This window comes from Agelaius phoeniceus, chromosome 1 (genome assembly GCF_051311805.1).
Source record: "Agelaius phoeniceus isolate bAgePho1 chromosome 1, bAgePho1.hap1, whole genome shotgun sequence".
In the NCBI taxonomy this organism is placed as follows: Eukaryota; Metazoa; Chordata; class Aves; order Passeriformes; family Icteridae; genus Agelaius; species Agelaius phoeniceus.
In genome coordinates, this window is record NC_135265.1 from 18,710,326 (window position 1) to 18,728,119 (window position 17,794).

Sequence of the window (17,794 nt, forward strand, 5' to 3'; positions counted from 1 at the left end):
CTCCACTCCCTCCGCACTCGGAACTCGTGATGCGACCTCCGGGCAGGGGCGACACAGCCATGAACGAGGAGGAACCTCTTGTGAAAGGCAGCACAAACCATTTCCTGGTTTAAAAGGCATTCTCATCATCAAAATATGTGTTAGTGTTGCTTATACCTATTTCCTAACTCAGTCTTTTGTGCTGTATCTAGAAATACAGTACAGCGGTAATAAGGTAATTAGTATTTTCACTAGCTAAATTACAGAGCTGGCTGCAGAATAAAGCACAGTAGCATCAATATTATCAGTGAAGTATTATACAAAAATAACATCAATAGTTTTAGTATAGTCACAAGATCTAATAATTTCCTCTTTCTCTGTGATGCCTTTAAATTTTATCAGATGAGGAAACTCACAAGATCCATTGACTCCTAGTTCAACTCCAATTCTAAAAATCTAGGTAAATTTTTGTAGGTTCTTGAACAATATTTCTTTCTGAATATGGTATTAGTTATAAAGAACTTAAATTCTGCTGCATCAATCTCTCATATGAATTTAATTTTCCCAGCACTTCTGTAAGTTAACAGAGTAGAACAGATACTTCACAGATGAAGATGATGAATCATAGGGATTTGTAATAATTATCCAAGACCATAAAAGCAATCCTATGTCAGTGTGAGAAGTGGAACCACTGGCTTTGCAATCCAGTCCTACTCCATTTTTCCTTCCCCCTCACAAAAGGAGATCTAAAATTCCAACAACCAAGATACTGGAAACCAAGCAGCCATTAGGGAAGAAATTGAAGGAAGCATGCTTTCACAGATTCTTCCCATGGTGAGACAATTGTCTGCCACCCCTTCATATCCAGAACTCAGAGGACTCCAATTTATAACAAAGTTGAAAGCATCCCCTGGTATTTTCCATGTTTAAAACTCCCCTTGAGCCAGCCTAATTCACAACCCCCTCGACCAAATCAAGAACACTTGAAGATCTACTCACACTCCATCCACTTCCTAATTACAGTAACTTTATGCTCTACATCACAATACGAGGTTCATTTCCTCCACCAGTTCCATTCAATTCCTTCAACATTTTGTTCATTTGTTTGTTAAGATGCAGATCTCCAGCAGCTTGATCACTTCAGATGAGACAAAGCAATCCCTTGGTAAATCCCTCTGGACACGCAGAACATATTATATGCACAAGAGTTGAACTCCTTGAATTTCCCCTTTTCAGATCCTCTAGGTTTCCAGTCATTCAGATAAAGAAAGGAGCTTTTGTAGACCAGTTAATCCATCTGCTGAATGAAATATGGTACAAGTTCTACACATCCACAAGTTCTGTCAAGGCCCTGGTTTACATCTGTAGATGTAATAATAACTGCAGTAATACAGACAGAAATCACGGCTCAGGCCCCCAGAGAAGATCTTTAGAGACTTGAGTTGAAAAGTCCCAATGCCACAGTCAAAGGAGCAGGCAAAATGTTTTAAAGGCTTACATTTATTTCTGCCAAAGCACTGGCTTAATTATCTTTGTGTGTCTTAATAAGCCACCTCTGTGAGAGGTACTCTTACTTGAAATGCCTGCATGTCCTAAGCTCCAAAGCAGGCACTGTTGAGTGGTAAGCTGAGACAAACATCCAAAGGCAGTGTAGGGGCCAAGCTGCAAAATGAGCCTGTTGTTCATCTTCTCGAGCACCACAGTCACACACTCGCATGAAAACAGCATTTGAACGAATTAAAATGCAAATCTACATTTTATTATATGAAATTGAGACAAATGATACACACTTGAAGCCTGCCAGAGCAGCTATTACAAACATTAATATAGTTTTAGATGATGACTTAAACCAAATGAGAGGATGGAACAGAAACACTGAAGAAACGCCTTTTGAAACACTACAAGAAAAAAAGCAATTCTTGCCATAGTTCCATTAGTAAAATACAAATTAGCAATAATTCTGCTGTAAAGGGCTAGATCTGTGTTGTGCAGACCTGTGTTCCTCCAGGGAAGCCTCCAGCCACAAGGTGGTTGTGCAGGCAGAGAAGCAGCCTGCCAGCAAAGAACAACTGCTGGGGTCTCAAACTATGTGGGAGAGGACTTTGCACTGCCATAGCCTAATGGGATGTGGCATCGTCCAGGAATCCTGCAACAAGGGGCCAAACAGCCACTGGCCTAGGCCAGAGCTGCCCAGGGATGTAAAGATGTATTTATGCTAGGTCTGATTTAGATTGTGCTCTACACAATCAGATCGCTTTGAAGGTTTGCCTTGTGCAATCATTTCCTTTGTCAGGAATCAGAAAAAGACTGTGAAAAGACTGTGAACAAATTGTTTAGGCATTGAAATTTAACCCTGTGGAATCCTTACAGTGTAGCACAGTGTGACACAGCAGGAGCACATTTGTCAGGGGACTGAAGCCTCTTTGCTCTCTCTGCACAAAACATATACATTAGCATTGTGTGGGGTGGGGGTGCTCCCGAGCACACGAGGGAGGAAGCCATGGGGACACAGCTCCATCCATGCCTCTGCTGCCTCCCATCTGCACACAGCCCTCTGCACCACTTCTGCTCTGCCAGGGAAAACAGAGGCTTCCAATCCTTCAAGACTCTCTTGAATCCCTTCCATTGCATTTTGTTTCAGAGGTTGTACGAGATTTGATTTTTAAATATCCATAATGCTCGTGAGAAAATTATTGAGTATTGACTTAAAATTATTGACTCTTAACAACAATCTTGCTAAGAGTCTCAAAGTTTTTCCACTAGCATTAATAGTGCCAGAATATCCTAGCATTAATGTCAGAATATAAACACTAAAATCAAAAAGGCATTTGGTAGAAGCTAGTCAGTTCCAAGGCTTTTCACTTAGCTGTGGGCTAAGGAAAGAACCCATCTGCTGTGGATTCTATACCAACATTCATGACACCAACAGCTTCTGTCTCAGTCTCCATACAGTAAGGTACTGTGCATCCCCTGCAGAGTCTGAGAGCACCAAGTACCTCACAGCAGGAGCACAGCCCTCTGTAGAAATAAATTTTAACACAGGATAGCCCACCCATGTTTTTGTGAACTGTTGAAAAATATGCTGTCAAGAATTAAAAAAAAAAAATAGTAATTTGGAATTTGGCAAAGAAAAGCCACCCTAAATAATTTCCAACTGCAATCAGTCTTTGCTCCTGCTTTACAAGCAATAGATGAGACTATCCTTTTATAAACCCATTCAGTTATATGTTTAAGAAAATAGGTAAGTTTCTCTCCAGTGGAGGTTTTCAAATATTGTCTTTCCTTGTGGCTGCCAGTATTTCCATATCCCATTCCAGAAACACCGTTTAATAGTCTTCAGGAAAAATTTTTAAAAAACCAAAGCAAAAAAAGAAAACCCAAAAAACCCCCACAAAAACAAAACAAAACAAAATAAAACAAAGACCCAAACAAACAAACAACAAAAACAACCAAAAACCCCAACAAAACAAAACAACAAACACTCCCCCAAACTTCTGCAAATGAGAAAAAGAAAAATGGTTAGAACAAAAAATGGTAAATGACAGTTACATATTAGGGAAGATTAGAGGGTTGTTGCTGTGTGATACACCAGAGGAGTAAGCAGAATGTAAAAGTCTTTTCACTCTCCAAAAGAAGGTAAAAATAGTTTCAGGATGTTCTTCAGATGGGAAAGAGCTCATACCTCTACATCGATGTGATCTTGCAGCTTCAAGACTTAAGTTCCAAATGTGTTTTAACTCAACTCTTCAGCTATTTCAGCTCTTGAAGGATAAATCCTAAGCCATCTTAGTCCCATCAGTCCAATCAGTGGGACCCAAGTGTCCTCAGAACTTTGCCATCAGTGTTCCTGCAGCCAAGCAAAGCCCCTCTCTTCTGAGCCACACCAATGTGCTGCTGACCCCTGCAAACCAAACCTCCCAGGGTCCTTCCCCTTGTGTCCATGGGAGTTCTGAGTTCACTCTGTCCTTCCCAAGAGGAACAACCATGCACAGACCAAATAGTGTATAGCTCCTTTCCTCCACAGCAGATCCTGCCTTAATTAGGAGGACTTTTGCAGAAGATGCATTATCTCCCAGGCCAGGATCACCACACTACCATATCATGAAGAATTCAGCCCTTGTATCATCTTCATCTCTGATTATTTCTTTGTTTAGCTGCTGCTAACATGTTTGGAGATTTAAAATCACAACACTTTACTTCCTCAAAGGTAGCAGTAGGAGAGATCTCAGTGCAGAAAGAATTCCATAATTAGAAAAAGCACAGGGGCCAGCTTTTTTCCCCTCATCAAGCCTGGGAAGCTTTAAACAATATACAAAGGCAAAAGGAGAAAATGGTAATAATACTGAGAGGGCTAAAATTTGAATGAGATAACAAACTTTTCTTGTGGAAGGAAAAGGAAATGACTGATTCTAAAAAAGCTTCTGTGATAAATCATCACCCCTGCATGAAATTCCATTCATGTATGTGGCAATATCTGGTAGTAATGTTAAAGTAAAACAAAAAGGAACAAAAACTTAGCTTATAACAAGTTTATAAAGAACAAAATACGGCTTGCTAGAATTGTTGAGCTTTTTCAGTAGTTCAAAAAGTAGAAAGAGATTTGAGAATCAAGCAAGGCTTTCAACAGCTGTATTTGTATTACAGTCATAAAGGCATAAATGTGAAATGTAGCTCTAATAAAACACTGAAGTTTATAAAACTGGTTGGTAATTTTCCACCCTTTCCAGGAGTATCTCAGAATATCCAGGGGAATAATACCTGAAAGAGAAGCATTTTGTTTGTGTGTTAGACTACAAGGCATGTTCTGTGCAAAGTAATGAAATACTATGCATATTTCTACTGATCAGGAAAAAATCCTAGCATTAAACACTGGTCAAGGCATTCTACAGTTACTCCCCTACAATGTTTTAACAACCTTCTTTTCAACTTACATAATCATTTATACTTGGAAGTCAGTTTTTTAAAAATATATTTAGCTTCTTTTAGGGCATGTAGGTAAGCAGCTACATTTTAGATTGGTTCAGCTGCCATAAGCATTGTCTTTACTAAGAAATGTAGGTGCTGGCTTCTTTTGAAATGATGGCCTTCAACAAAAAAGCATGAGTTTACACAGAACTGTTGGCTGCAAATGACAATAGTCTGCTGCTGCTTGTCAGACATAAGCACACACCCCAAAACTCACATGAAGTCTACATCCATGAGAGGGACACTGGTTCTGGAACAAAAAAAATTGTCACAGTGACCTTCTCTCTCTCTAATGCCACTCAAGGATGGACACTGCCCAGGAGGTTTTCATTAGAGTAGGACTCTATAGTCCCATTGCTGTCCTGCTGTCATTCAACTGGTTTTCCACAATGTTCCAACTACATGCATCCAACATGCAAGCATCAAAGCTGCATTTAGTTCTTGTTTTCCAGGTTAAGAGAATCTGAAATTTAATACTGTATTGTCCTAAAAACATACATCTCAGTATATTTCTAGTTTTGCAGGCATGTGAACTGCCACCTCTGAGCCCTGAAAGCTTCAGCTATGAAGAGAGAGGAACACACTTCCATGTAATGTAGGTCTAAAATATACTCAAAAAATCCCCAATGCTTTCCCTTGAAGGAAAATCTATTTACCTTGTTAATTTTCATTTTTCTGGATAATTTCTGCATAATTAAACTCTTTTTAAACCTCCTATTAGTTCTGTGATTTGTAAAGCTAACTTTCCAATGCATTACTGTATTCAGTCTGCAAACAGCCTAAAATAACAGGTCTCCAGGACAAACCCAGAGCTGGATTCTATCACAGCTGCTGTGCCTCAGGCAGCACAACCAACATCAGGCAGAAGCACAGACAGGCAAGCAAGAGATGCTCAGAGGGGCCTTTTTATTTATTACATCCCAGGCTAGATGAGTAACCTTTTTTCATTTACAGGGGGGAAAATAGCTATAACAAAGAAACATTATTAATACCCAGAAATGCATAAACAAATTCCTCTTTCCCTCTGAAGTACAAGCTGCAGAATAAAATTTCTTTATGAATTTGCTTTTACCCATTTGACAGCCACTGGCTTTTCTTTGTAGAGACAAACAGGCCTTCATTTTGTGAGACTTAGTTTCTAGCTACTATTAGCTGAAGAACTCTGCTGCTGTAATTAAAATTGATGATGCAGATTTTCAGAGCCTGTAGAGGGAGTACATGAGTACAACATCCTTCTGATGTGTTGATGTAGTGAAGGACTGGTAAATGGGTATCTAGAATCTAGGAGGGCATTTCTCTCATTATTACAATTTAGGATGGTGACATTTTGACTGTAAGCTATTTAATAGTGTTTCTGTATTCATTAAGGGCAAAGTTCAACCTGGTGCAGACAGCTGGTGTATGGTCCTTTTATATAACACTTAAGCCTTGTGATGAGGCTCAGGGAGGAAGGGCAGCTGTGGGCAGACCAACTGTGCAGGAGAGCCTCTGGACCCTCTGTACATCAGAGGAAGTTTCAAAGGAGCCTCTGAACACTCTAGCTCAGACACACTATTATGAAAGTCAAGGATGCAACCAAAGATTCACCAATACCTGTATTTTTGGAGCCTAAGTAATCCACAAATAAGTTACCAAAATAAATTTCCCACAGACATTCATAAATATGAGTGGCTGTACTGAAGACTCAGAGTCCATCTGGGCAGTGCAGGACTGACTTTATGTCACACTTTCCTGCAAGAGCCTGATTATTTGGGCTTTGTTGACAGACAAAGAAATTTGATTCCAAATACAAAAAGAGAAAGCATTCTAATGTATGTATCCAGAGGTTGTGTTACTGCTGGGGCAATTAATCAGATGTTACACTTTCGTTTTATTAAAACCAAATTTCACATAGGAGTTAAATTACTATTTTAAATCCTTCCTTTGTGTTGTTCCTATGAAAAAAACATCTAACAATGTTACAAGTATGAGTTCTTTAAATGTCATTTTCCCTACCTTACTATTTCCTCTGGGTAGCAATTGTTAATAGTGTTGATATATTCCTGAAGAAGTGACCCAGGTTCTGCTTTTATTTCTTGAACCTTTTTAAGTCCACCAGTTGTTACAAAGAGACGACGTGCTTTATTGTCATGTGGTAACACCTACACACAGAATAGTACATTTTAAAAAAATCTTTTGAATTAATCTGTATGCCACTAGGCTCAAATATTGCCTATTTGTTTTTAATTCAGGGGACAGATAAAAAGGAAAATTAGAGAAACAACATCTGTAATGACTACTGTATTATAACACCCAGCTGTATAGGGAAAAAAACCCCAGAAACCAGCCCTTTATGATTACAACATAATTTATAATGTACTTTAATACATAACATATATAAAATAATGAATTTAATATTTATCCCTACATAAATAATATTTCTTGAATTATTCCTACAGAGACAATAAGATTGTGGAGAATAAATAGATAATCAAAACAAAACACTAACGTGGAATAACAACAGCATCTGTTCCACTTAAACCAAGTTATTCAGGTCTTTTATGTCAATTCCCACAGTTTAATTGTAGAGCTGAATTTTATATCATTATAATGATCTAGTATAGATTAGTGCATGAAAACAATACTGAGAATTGTTGCAAGTGAACAATACAGCCTTGAAGCATTACATGCTACTATTAAATTCCTAGATATTAAAATCCTTTAACACACTGTGTAGCCATGGAAGCCTTTTACAAACACACACACAAAGCAAAAACGTGAAGTTTCTGCAGCCAAAGGGGATGAGAAGCAGGAATGATCAGACAATAACATTCTGTGCTCCCTGAGTGATGCCAGTACGCAGCTCTGTCCAGAGGACGGCAGCGAGGGAGGAGGGAGGGAGGGAGGAATGAAGGGAGGGAGGGAGGTGGGGGCTGGGCCAGGCGAGGGAGAATGACTGCATGTAGTCCATAGGCCCATAGGGCTGCAATATTATTAAAAAAAAAAAAAAAATAGAGAGAAAAAGACAGAAAAATAATGCAAGATGTCAGCTGCATCTACAGCAAAACCAGATGCGTTTAAAAACAACTCTGAGAGTTACAGATTATGAGGGCAAAAACATTTTGTAAGCTTCCACACTGGTCAGACATGAAGCCATAAATTTGACTGTATTTCAGTGTAAAACAAGAGCCTCAAATGAGGAAGGAAGTGCCTAAAAGGATGAAGAAAAAGAACAAAATTTCTTCCATGCATTCAGGCAAATGACCTTCATTTCTGTGGTTCCTCTAGTCTGTACAAAATCAACAGACAGGTAAAGAAAAAGCAGGAGAGCACAAAGACTTCTCTCTATTCTATGCTCCACAGAAGTGTCAGGAGCAACTGTGATTTTTTCGTTGTGGGAACTGAGCAGACGTCTGTTTTCACATCTCTCCCACAACAAGAACTGCCAAGGAGGAACTAGCAAGGAGACAGGATATGGCCCTTTCCCTGCCTTCCTCCTCCACACTGTGACTTCCAGCCTGGATAAGACAGCAAAAAATTCTCTGAGAAGGGGCCCTAAAGAGAGAGCACCTCTGAGACACAGTCTCTTCCCCCAGTCCAACCTGAGACAGCAGAGAACTGCACAAACTCCGAAAATGCTAATGCTAAAATACACAGTCCAGCACAAAAAACAAATAGCACCCCATTTTGAAGCACAGCTTGGAAATAAGGCTTTTACTGTGCCATAAATAAGCCCACAGAAGTAACAGACCACAGCTCTAAGAATAGGAAATTCCTAAGCTATGGTACAGGAGAGACAAATGCTTTTACTACAGAGAACTTAAAATTAAGAGAACTTAAAATTAGCGCTTCAGAAGAGCAAATGCCAGACAAGTATAGTTTAATAACATATAGGCAAAGGAGAAAATTGAAACAAAACAAAATATCAGCTGATATGAAGGGCACAAAACCATTTCAATAGCAAGCAATGTTCAAATATACACTGGATAACCAATTGCTACACACTTGGCTCATTAATAGCTCCAGTCAGAACTAGAAGCAAAAGAGACTGGATTCTGTGCAAATCTCCAGTCTTTGAAGAGCCTTAGCAAGAAGACAGGAGAAATGAAACTCTGGCAATGTAATCAGAAATCTGCACTACCAACAGCAGTGCTTCCAGATCTGTCATAATCAGAACTGAGTATCAAGAGTGTTTTACTTGGCCATTTCCAGAAAGAGCATCTTACCCACAGAGCTTGGTATACCCTGCTAACAGGTTACACTGCAGAGTATCCCACAAAACATAGCCTGCAGTTGAACAGGATTCCCACCATGTGCTGAACATTACAGACACTGCAAGTCTCCCAGTTAGTTAGCAATTACTTACAAATTTTAAATATTTTCAGTAAATTGTATCACTTTTACATTCTGCATTCAAATCAACAATGTATGTAACAACTAAGTTTCAAAATATTGAGAGGGATGAGAAAAGATTTGGAATTTTTACACTTATTTGAGCCTGAAAATTAATCAGGATAAAAGGAGTGAAGCCTTTATATTATTGTAAAATATCTGACTTAAGTCACTGCTGTACAGACAGCTTGTAGTTTATCTAAAACAGATGTGACTGGGATTTATGTGATACATTGGCTCAGCGAAAATATTTGCAGTGAGTTAATATTCCACTTAATCTCAAGAGGCAAGGAAGAAAAAAACACCTTGCTTATAAGAAACTGTTTTCCCAGTCTTAGGATGAATTATGGCAGATTCCAAATGAAACAGTATCCAGCTGTATAAGACAAAAGAACAGGATCCAAACTGCTTTGGAAGGGGATGCTTGAGGATCCTGAGAAAACAATGACACCTTTAGAGTAGCTAAATGGGAAAAAACAATTAGTAATTAACATATTACTCAGCAAGAAGAGCCTTTTCTTACCTTACTAAACTGCCCAATAATATGCTTCATAATACTGGGAGGGGCCTCATGAAGCAGTGGTTCAAGTGCTGGAAGATATGTGCATTTCTGAAGAATGCTCTTTAAGGCTTTCTTAGTCTATTGAAATGCAAAATAAACTTTCTGTAGTAAAATATCAACGAAAACAAGAATTCATATATATCACTGAAGTCTGATCAAAAAAGCAAATTGATCAGAATTTTCAATGGGCAATTTCTGAATAGAAACTATGATATCTATCAGGTCACTTAATGAAGAATCAATTCTCTACTTAGATTTATGAAACCTCAAAACCTACAGTGCATCATATTATTATCATGTTATCTACAGTCAAAGTAATGGCAATTTTCCTTTGACTATAATGAAAGCTGGAGTAGACCCTTTAAGGTAAATTGAAGTACTCTAATATAATAAGAAAGTTAAATCAAAACATATTTTAAAAGATTGTATTTTAGAAGTGGCTTACTAGGAGAGGCTGCTGGTCTGGGGTAGCAAAGTGCAGTACGGTCCAGGCAGGGGGGAAAAGAGAGAGTGAAACAATTGTGCATTGGTGCATATTTCTGAAAACAAACTCAGTGGTGACTGATACAAGCAGAAGTAACCTTCTTGGGCAGGATCACAGGTACAGCTAATTTGGCTTCAATATTTTTGGACTACTGGAAATTACTATATGAAAGGTACTTTACATGGAATGTGGTATTTCAGGTGAACATAGAGAATCATAGTGCAACATAGGAGATCATACCCTGTCCTATTGCATTCTTACTGTTGTTCAGAAATACACTTTACTAAACTGCAACTCTACTGGCTCCCACTCAAAGGCTCTAAATATGGGCAGTTGCATGTTTTAAAGAGCAGAGCCTTGATTAGCTGTTACAATTTTATTATAATAATAAAAATGTAGGCAAAATTATTAGAAGGACTGTAATATTTTCTACAAGAGCTTATACTTGCAAAAAAAGAAGTGGATAATTAGAAATGAGTCACAAGAAATTACAGCAATATGGGTCTATGCAACTCTGATCTAAACTGGGAAAAAAAAAAGGGATTAGACTGTGGTGGCTGTAGCATATGATTTGGTATACACCACATGCACATGCATTAGGACCAGCCAGTCCCCTCATAAGTGACACAGCACCCAGGAAAGCTGTGACTCAGTAAGCATCAATAAAAACACATAATTTAGTAGTTTTTAAGCACTTAAACCTCTTGATTACAATTAAAATGCCATACTGCAAATACTACAAATCTACTTACTTTTGTTTTTAGATCTTCTGAGCTGCGTGGGTCCACAAAGATATCGAGCAGCGTGGGCAGCGCGTTTGCTACTGCCACATGACGTGCATGCTCAGTAGTGTGCCTTCCAATCTGTCCCAAGGCCCAGGCAGCTGCTGCCTTAATATGATCTTCATGTTCTTCTACCAAGCAAAGACACAGTGGTGGTATTCCCTGTAGCATTAATCAAAAGCACAACCTTTACAAATGTAGACCAGGGAACGACAATGGGAAACAGATACTTAGAAAATGATTCTCTATTTACACTCTTCTAAAAAAGGCTGTAAGAGAATGCATGCTAGTGGTGTCATATTTTGACAGCATTATGATTAGCGAGAATTTTTAATAAATATTAATAAATATGGTTAAAAAGAAACAGAATTCAACGTTCTAAGTCAGAGAGCGGTTTGAACAAACATGCAAATTTAAGTACAAAAAGAATACGCAACATAATTCAGGCTGTACTGAGTAAAGATGGCAGTTTTTCTCAGACTGAAAATAAAAGAATTTGAGTGCTTATGATTCTACAAAATCAGTTTAAGACCAGAAGGGCCCAATCACTGAGTCTTTCTTTTTTTACTTTCCACACTAAATTTCAACGTATCAACCTCTTCTTGAGTCCAGTAGTTCATGTGTGACTCACCCAATCACTTCAAGAAGGGCTTCAATTTTTGATTTGCAGACATGAAGAGGTGGAGATCTCACATCCAGGTAAAGTTGTTCTGGTTCAGGGTCTTTATACTTTCTACACAACTACTTAGTAGCTGATATTTTATGCCAAAACACTCCAACAGGAAACATTTCATGCTACTTTAGGTAAGGCAAGGCTACTAAACCTGTACCCAAAAAAACCTTTTTCTCCATCCCATGAATCCTTCTTTGCTCTTTTCTGCACAGTTTTCTGCTTTGTTGTTTTGGGTTTTTTCCCCAAGATACTTTTCAAATACAGACAGTAGAACTATATATATTACTAAAACAAATAGATTAACTTCTCTTTTCCAATAATGCTTCATCTTCTACTCTTTCACACCACAAAGGACTAAATTGTGGGGGGTTTTGCCACTGCCTTATAGCAGAAGACCACAATGAAGTGTTTGTCCAGTATGATCCCAAAAATCATTGTTCAAAATTCATCCTTTCAGGTTAGAGTACCATGGAATGGAACTATCATTTTACATCATAACATCATCAGTGTCTAACTGCATATGGTTATGCCACAGTGCATTTCTTTCAAATGGTTCCAGTTTACCAAGCCCTATCCTCAGCTCTATATACCACTCCACAATTTAATTTCCCCTGAAGCAGTTTTTGGTTTTTTAATGGGTTTCAGATTTATTGAAGTTTATTATTATTTCTTTTGTAGATCATTCATTAACACATTTAAGTTCATCAAAGTTTGCCCAGATCCCTACAACAGCTCTCACAGCAGTTCCATTCAGTTATGATAGGGATCATTATTATTCTTCAAAAATCTAACTTAGGGGCTTCCTCCAGAATCTAATCCTGGTTTCATCTCACTTGATTTCAAGTACTCAAAAGCAGGAGCATATTTGCTCTAGGCATCACTGAAAGTGGAAAGAGAGACACATCCAGAGAAGAAGGGCCTCCAGAGATGACAAGAAAAAAGCATCTATTTCTTTAATTTTAAAATACAGAAGAGCATTTTTTTGATCACTCCTACTTTCCCTGCATACTATGTTATGCTGTAGCAACTTCCATTTTTCAACTTGTATTTCTACTAGAAGATATTTCAGTTCCTTTATTTATATTGTTTTGTTGCTCCACTCACACATACACTTTGAATGACTGACAGTGTGAAAATGGGTCAAAAATGTTCGTGAAATTGTTTCATTCCTTCTGTCATTAGTTAGCATTATTCACAGACTACTAGGCCAGGCACTAATTTCACCTATTACAAACATTGCAAATTCTCCCTCTTCTATATCATTGTCCAGTAGAATTTATTTAAACCTGAAAACATATTACTTTACTCATTTGAAATGTCACTTGCAGAACTGAATCAAATCACATTACATAAGAAACTGAGGTCTTTTCAAGTCTGAAGATGGCTGCTGCAAGATACTCCAGCAGCACTAGCAGAGCCTTGCTTGTACAATGAAGAACACACCTTTAAACACAGGTGTTCTAAAGGAGCTTTCAATGCAGCCACAAATACACATTTTAAGAGGAAGCAGACTCCAGAAATTCGGTCACTTATTTTCTGCACCCATGCAATTGCAACACAGAAAAATCACACACTGTAATACCAACTAATCCACAATGTTCTGTAAAAGGTTCAACACCATAAAGACACCCTTTTATCAGGTTGACACAGAATTTCAGTCATAGAAAGCAGCAATAGTAGGAGAAAATGCATTCATGGAGAGCAAGTATATAATCCTGTCACAAAATACATTCTCTGCCTATGTTAATTTGTACCTGTACCAAAGAATACTGCTGAAGAACTACAGGAAGACAACAAAGTGATAGCTAACCTTGGAGACAATCACTGCCATTGACAGGTTCTCCGAGTGAGCCGCCACATAGCCAAGTGTCATGATGCCAGGCAGTCTGACAGTCCCTCTGCAGCTGCCAATACAATCAATCACAGCAGCAACTCCACCTGAATTTACTATAAGCTGGGAAAGCTGAAAAGATAAACAGAAGAGATTAGATACTCTGGAGTATCAACAGGCATAAAGAAGCACATCAGAGAAGTCTTTTAATGTATTGCTCTTGTTTTATGAAATAAAAGCGATGTATCACACAGGCTGTTGGGAACTAAGTGCAGCATCAAGTTTTCAGGAACGAGGCTGATTTGCTGCTGTGTTTTTGATTGACTTTACTGCAAGGAAATCAGGGTTCTGACTCCTTGATGCTGTATAGCATGGAATGACATATTCTCAACTCCATCATCACACACCAGAGAAATGTGCAGATGACAACCTATCACAGGACTGATCTTGAAGATGCACCTAATGAGCCAGATACTGTTTCATCCTAGTGGCCCCTCATTCCCAAACTAACATCCTCTGTTCTGTGCAGGGACAGAGGCAAAGGCCCAATTCCTTCTCTTAGCTGCAATTGAAATTACCTCTGTGGCATAAAATCCTTTGTGGATCCTCATGCCGAGGACTGAAGCCAAGGACAACTGTTCTGGATGTGCAAAACTGACTTGGGCTGCACCATTCTGCCATGTTAGCATGCTCTGAGGGAAGTGTCCAGGGAGCACACTTGATGGGTAATGGAGTCTGCCCCAGAATGCCAAATGACATAGCCCTGCTTATAAATAATAATCAAGCAATGCAACGTGGGTTTCTACCAAAAGCAAACTTGTCACACCACTTAAGGGACAGCAGTAGAATATGTATGATATCAATAATGCATAGAAATCAAAATTATTTCTTATTCTTATTAGTATTATTTTCTTCCATGTTTTTAGGTATATCCCATTTTAGCATAATCCCTACAGATTCCAGAGCAAAAGGAATGTGTTCTTAAAAGTCAAAATTAAATGAACAAAACTGAGGCACATGAATTCCCAATCCAGTTGATTTCTATAAATACGAAATCTACCTTTATCTTAGAGCCTTTAAAAGGGGATTGTTTTGTTCATTAAACAGCCAGATTAAACTTTCAGTTAGTACTTAGGAAAATCTGCTCTCGTGATTGTGAATTACAGCCAGTAGCAACCAAGTCCCACATCTGGACACAGCCATGTGCACCTGGATGTGCAGAGCTCCTGCCATGTTCCTCAGTCCTCACTCCAAGTCCCTCTGCTGCTGACCTTCACATGAATTTTACTGCATCTGCAGCTAGAGAGTCGAGATCTAAAAGCCATGAGTCTGAAATGACACAGCCAAGTCCTCTAGAAACACCATCTACCAGCCTGTCTCCATTGCCACATGCATTGCTTGAACAGAGTTCCCAGAGCTGGACAGTCATCTCTGTCACTCTAAGTCAGACAGGGACTGTGACTTCCCATTGGGAGTCACCAAGATGCCTCCCAGTGCTCCTCTGGAGAGCTGCTAGCATGGCCAGGTCCTCTTGTGTGGAGGATCTGGTGCCAAAAGCTCTTCTGGCTTCACCTGCAATCCTGAGTTTGGTCTCTGGCTTCTGACTCTAGAGCCCCCTTTTGATAATTTCTTTACTTTTTTGAGGAAGTGAGTTGCATTGCCCATGAGGTACAGAGAGAAAGCAGGAAATGTGCCAAGACTGTAAACTTTTATCACCAGCTTAAAGACTGGCAGGCTGAAGAAACTGCACAACATTCATGTTTAAACACTTCTCAGTTGTTGAGTTAGCATCATGATTGTGAAATTACTATGCTCAGCATTAGTGTGTTCCACAAGTACATGGCTTATATTTCATTCCAAAGTCATATTTAGTGCCTTTTAATTATCTCTGTGGTCTGGCAGATTACCATAGTTATAATTATATGGTTTTCCTATTTATTTTGTATTGACTTTGCCAAACATCCCTACCTTCCTATGGGTAAAAACACTGTAAATGCTCAAACTCAAATTACAAACTCAAGTTACCATCAGGTTAATAATAAATAAGAGAATTTTTGACCTTTGCTGTCATTGGAAAAATAATTAAAATGTGATCCCAGCACCCCTGAAGATTTTTAAAAAGACACACACCATCTATTATTGTTAAAGGATGATCTTGCAATTTATTAGCTGGTATCATGACTTCTGTGAGGCTTTTCTCATAATATTTTTAATATCTAGGACTGACAGTACTGTCAGCCAAGAACTCCCTCTCTGTGCTGATATCTCATAGAATGAAGTAGCTAGGTATACATTTTATGATTCCCAGTTTCCTAACCCAATTCATATTCAATACACATCTCATAATATCAGCATTTCCATATTTTCCAATGAACATGCCAAACAGCCATTTGCCCTCCCTTTCGAAAAGCAAATGACAGAATAATCCTGTATTTTATTTAAAGTGTAAAATCTAATGATATGACCTTGTATTTGCATTTTCAAGGTTTTACCTCAGGCGTATGCTTTGCTATCTCTCTAATTAAAGTTGCACCATTTTTCTTGACATATTCATCTGAGTCCTTCAGGCATGTGAGCACAACTGGGAAAATTTCTGCTTCAACCACCAACTCTGCAAGATCCACTGAATGCTTTGCTATTTGGCTTAGAGCTGACAGCACCTGACGCTAGTAAATAAAAATTGTTATAAAATCAATAGTATACAAACATCCCACAACACACACTCCCCCTGCACACAAAAATCTATTGCATCAAGGAAAACAAAGCAGGATAGGGAAAACAATTACAGCTATTTTACAATTCACTGAGTCAATTCATGCACAAATATAATGGCACAGAACATTCGCTGGTTCCTGAATAAAAGTTTCTCTTTTGTTTTATCCCATTCAAACTTGTATGTATTAAAAAAAAAAATTATATATACACACCATTTAAAAGTGTAATTTAAAATTTACTAAAATCTATAGAAAGTATTTCTATTTACATAAATTGGATCTGTCAGATCTTATATTAAGAAATCTTTGTGGCATTTTTATGTTGTCTTCTGTTTGGTAGAGTAAGACAGAAAATTTATAATAAGAAACAATTTTTTTTGTCAATTAAACACTAGAAATTAAACCTTTGACATCAGCTATTCACATCAGATAGCACATTCTAAAATACAGTAAGTTCACTATTAACTGGCTTATCGTATAATCTTTCGTATGCAAAACCTTTTTTGTAACTGAAATGTGCAAATCTTACCTATTAAAAGTATCTGTTGCATTCTTCATAAACTGTATATTTCTAAAAAAACCCCATACTTCTCACTTTAAAGATTAGTTTAGCTGTTCCTTACAGAGCTGCAGTTTATATCCAGTAGCTAAATTTGTAAATATGTGCAGAACTCTTTATCACTAACTACATAGCTACATTTTGTTAACACCCAAACCAAGAGCTTCTAAATAAATATGCACATCCATGTCTTTGATTCAATCTCAAGTAATGACTGGTATAATGGAGATTTAAAAAAAATTAAATGTACCTTCAGTTTAGCATCAGGGTTCGGGATCATCTGAGCTAAGTGAGCGATAGCTCCTGCATCCACTACTGTCTGTGCTAACTCTGGAGAATGCTTTGAAATATCACTGAGAGTTGAAGCAGCAATCCTTTTCAAAGCAATTTCTGGCTCCTGGATACAGAGCACTAAAAGAGGAACAGCGCCTGCATCCACCACAGCTTGTGACAGTTCTGTAGGTCCAAGGAAAGTAATTAAGTGAGTATGGGTGACTGACCCTTGTGCAAGCCATTTTTCACCCTGACAGATACAGCAAAGGAAAAAGGGGAGGGTGTAGTTCACTGTCTCGACATCTGCATTTCAAATCAGCCCTCCTGGTTTCATAAACCGTGTGGACCAATCCACAACTGAAAAGAATGCAGGTCAATAGATGGACCCCCATTTACATGCACACATTTGAGGTAGATTAGGCTGAAATGGTTTGTTATTCTGTTTTCTTTTTCTTTTTTTAAAGTAAGCAGATGTCAGCTGTTTAAACCCTGGCTATTCTGCACTGATCAATAGGAAAGCATTTTATGCATGGCTAACAACAACACAGAAAGCCAAAGTACCAAAATTTTATCAACCGGCTAATTAGAGAGCATTTTACCC

General features: G+C 38.3%; 1 protein-coding gene across 5 annotated transcripts in view; it reads right to left on the bottom strand.

Annotated features, from left to right (window-relative positions):
- Nucleotides 1-1,716: 1,716 nt before the first annotated feature.
- The window catches only part of SPAG6 (sperm associated antigen 6), a 37,135-nt gene continuing 21,057 nt past the window's right edge, over nt 1,717-17,794 (bottom strand). For 4 of the 5 annotated variants that reach the window (XM_054649184.2, XM_077174065.1, XM_077174076.1 and 1 more), the window contains 7 exons: nt 17,171-17,376; nt 16,140-16,313; nt 13,627-13,779; nt 11,114-11,305; nt 9,839-9,955; nt 6,940-7,085; nt 1,717-4,737 (listed from right to left, as the gene is read on the bottom strand). In XM_054649184.2, coding sequence (XP_054505159.1) covers nt 4,671-4,737; nt 6,940-7,085; nt 9,839-9,955; nt 11,114-11,305; nt 13,627-13,779; nt 16,140-16,313; nt 17,171-17,376 — 1,055 coding nt within the window. In that variant the 3' untranslated portion in view covers nt 1,717-4,670. The remainder of the gene's footprint in view (nt 4,738-6,939; nt 7,086-9,838; nt 9,956-11,113; nt 11,306-13,626; nt 13,780-16,139; nt 16,314-17,170; nt 17,377-17,794) is intronic. The other variant, XM_077174061.1, reaches the window with a different exon arrangement.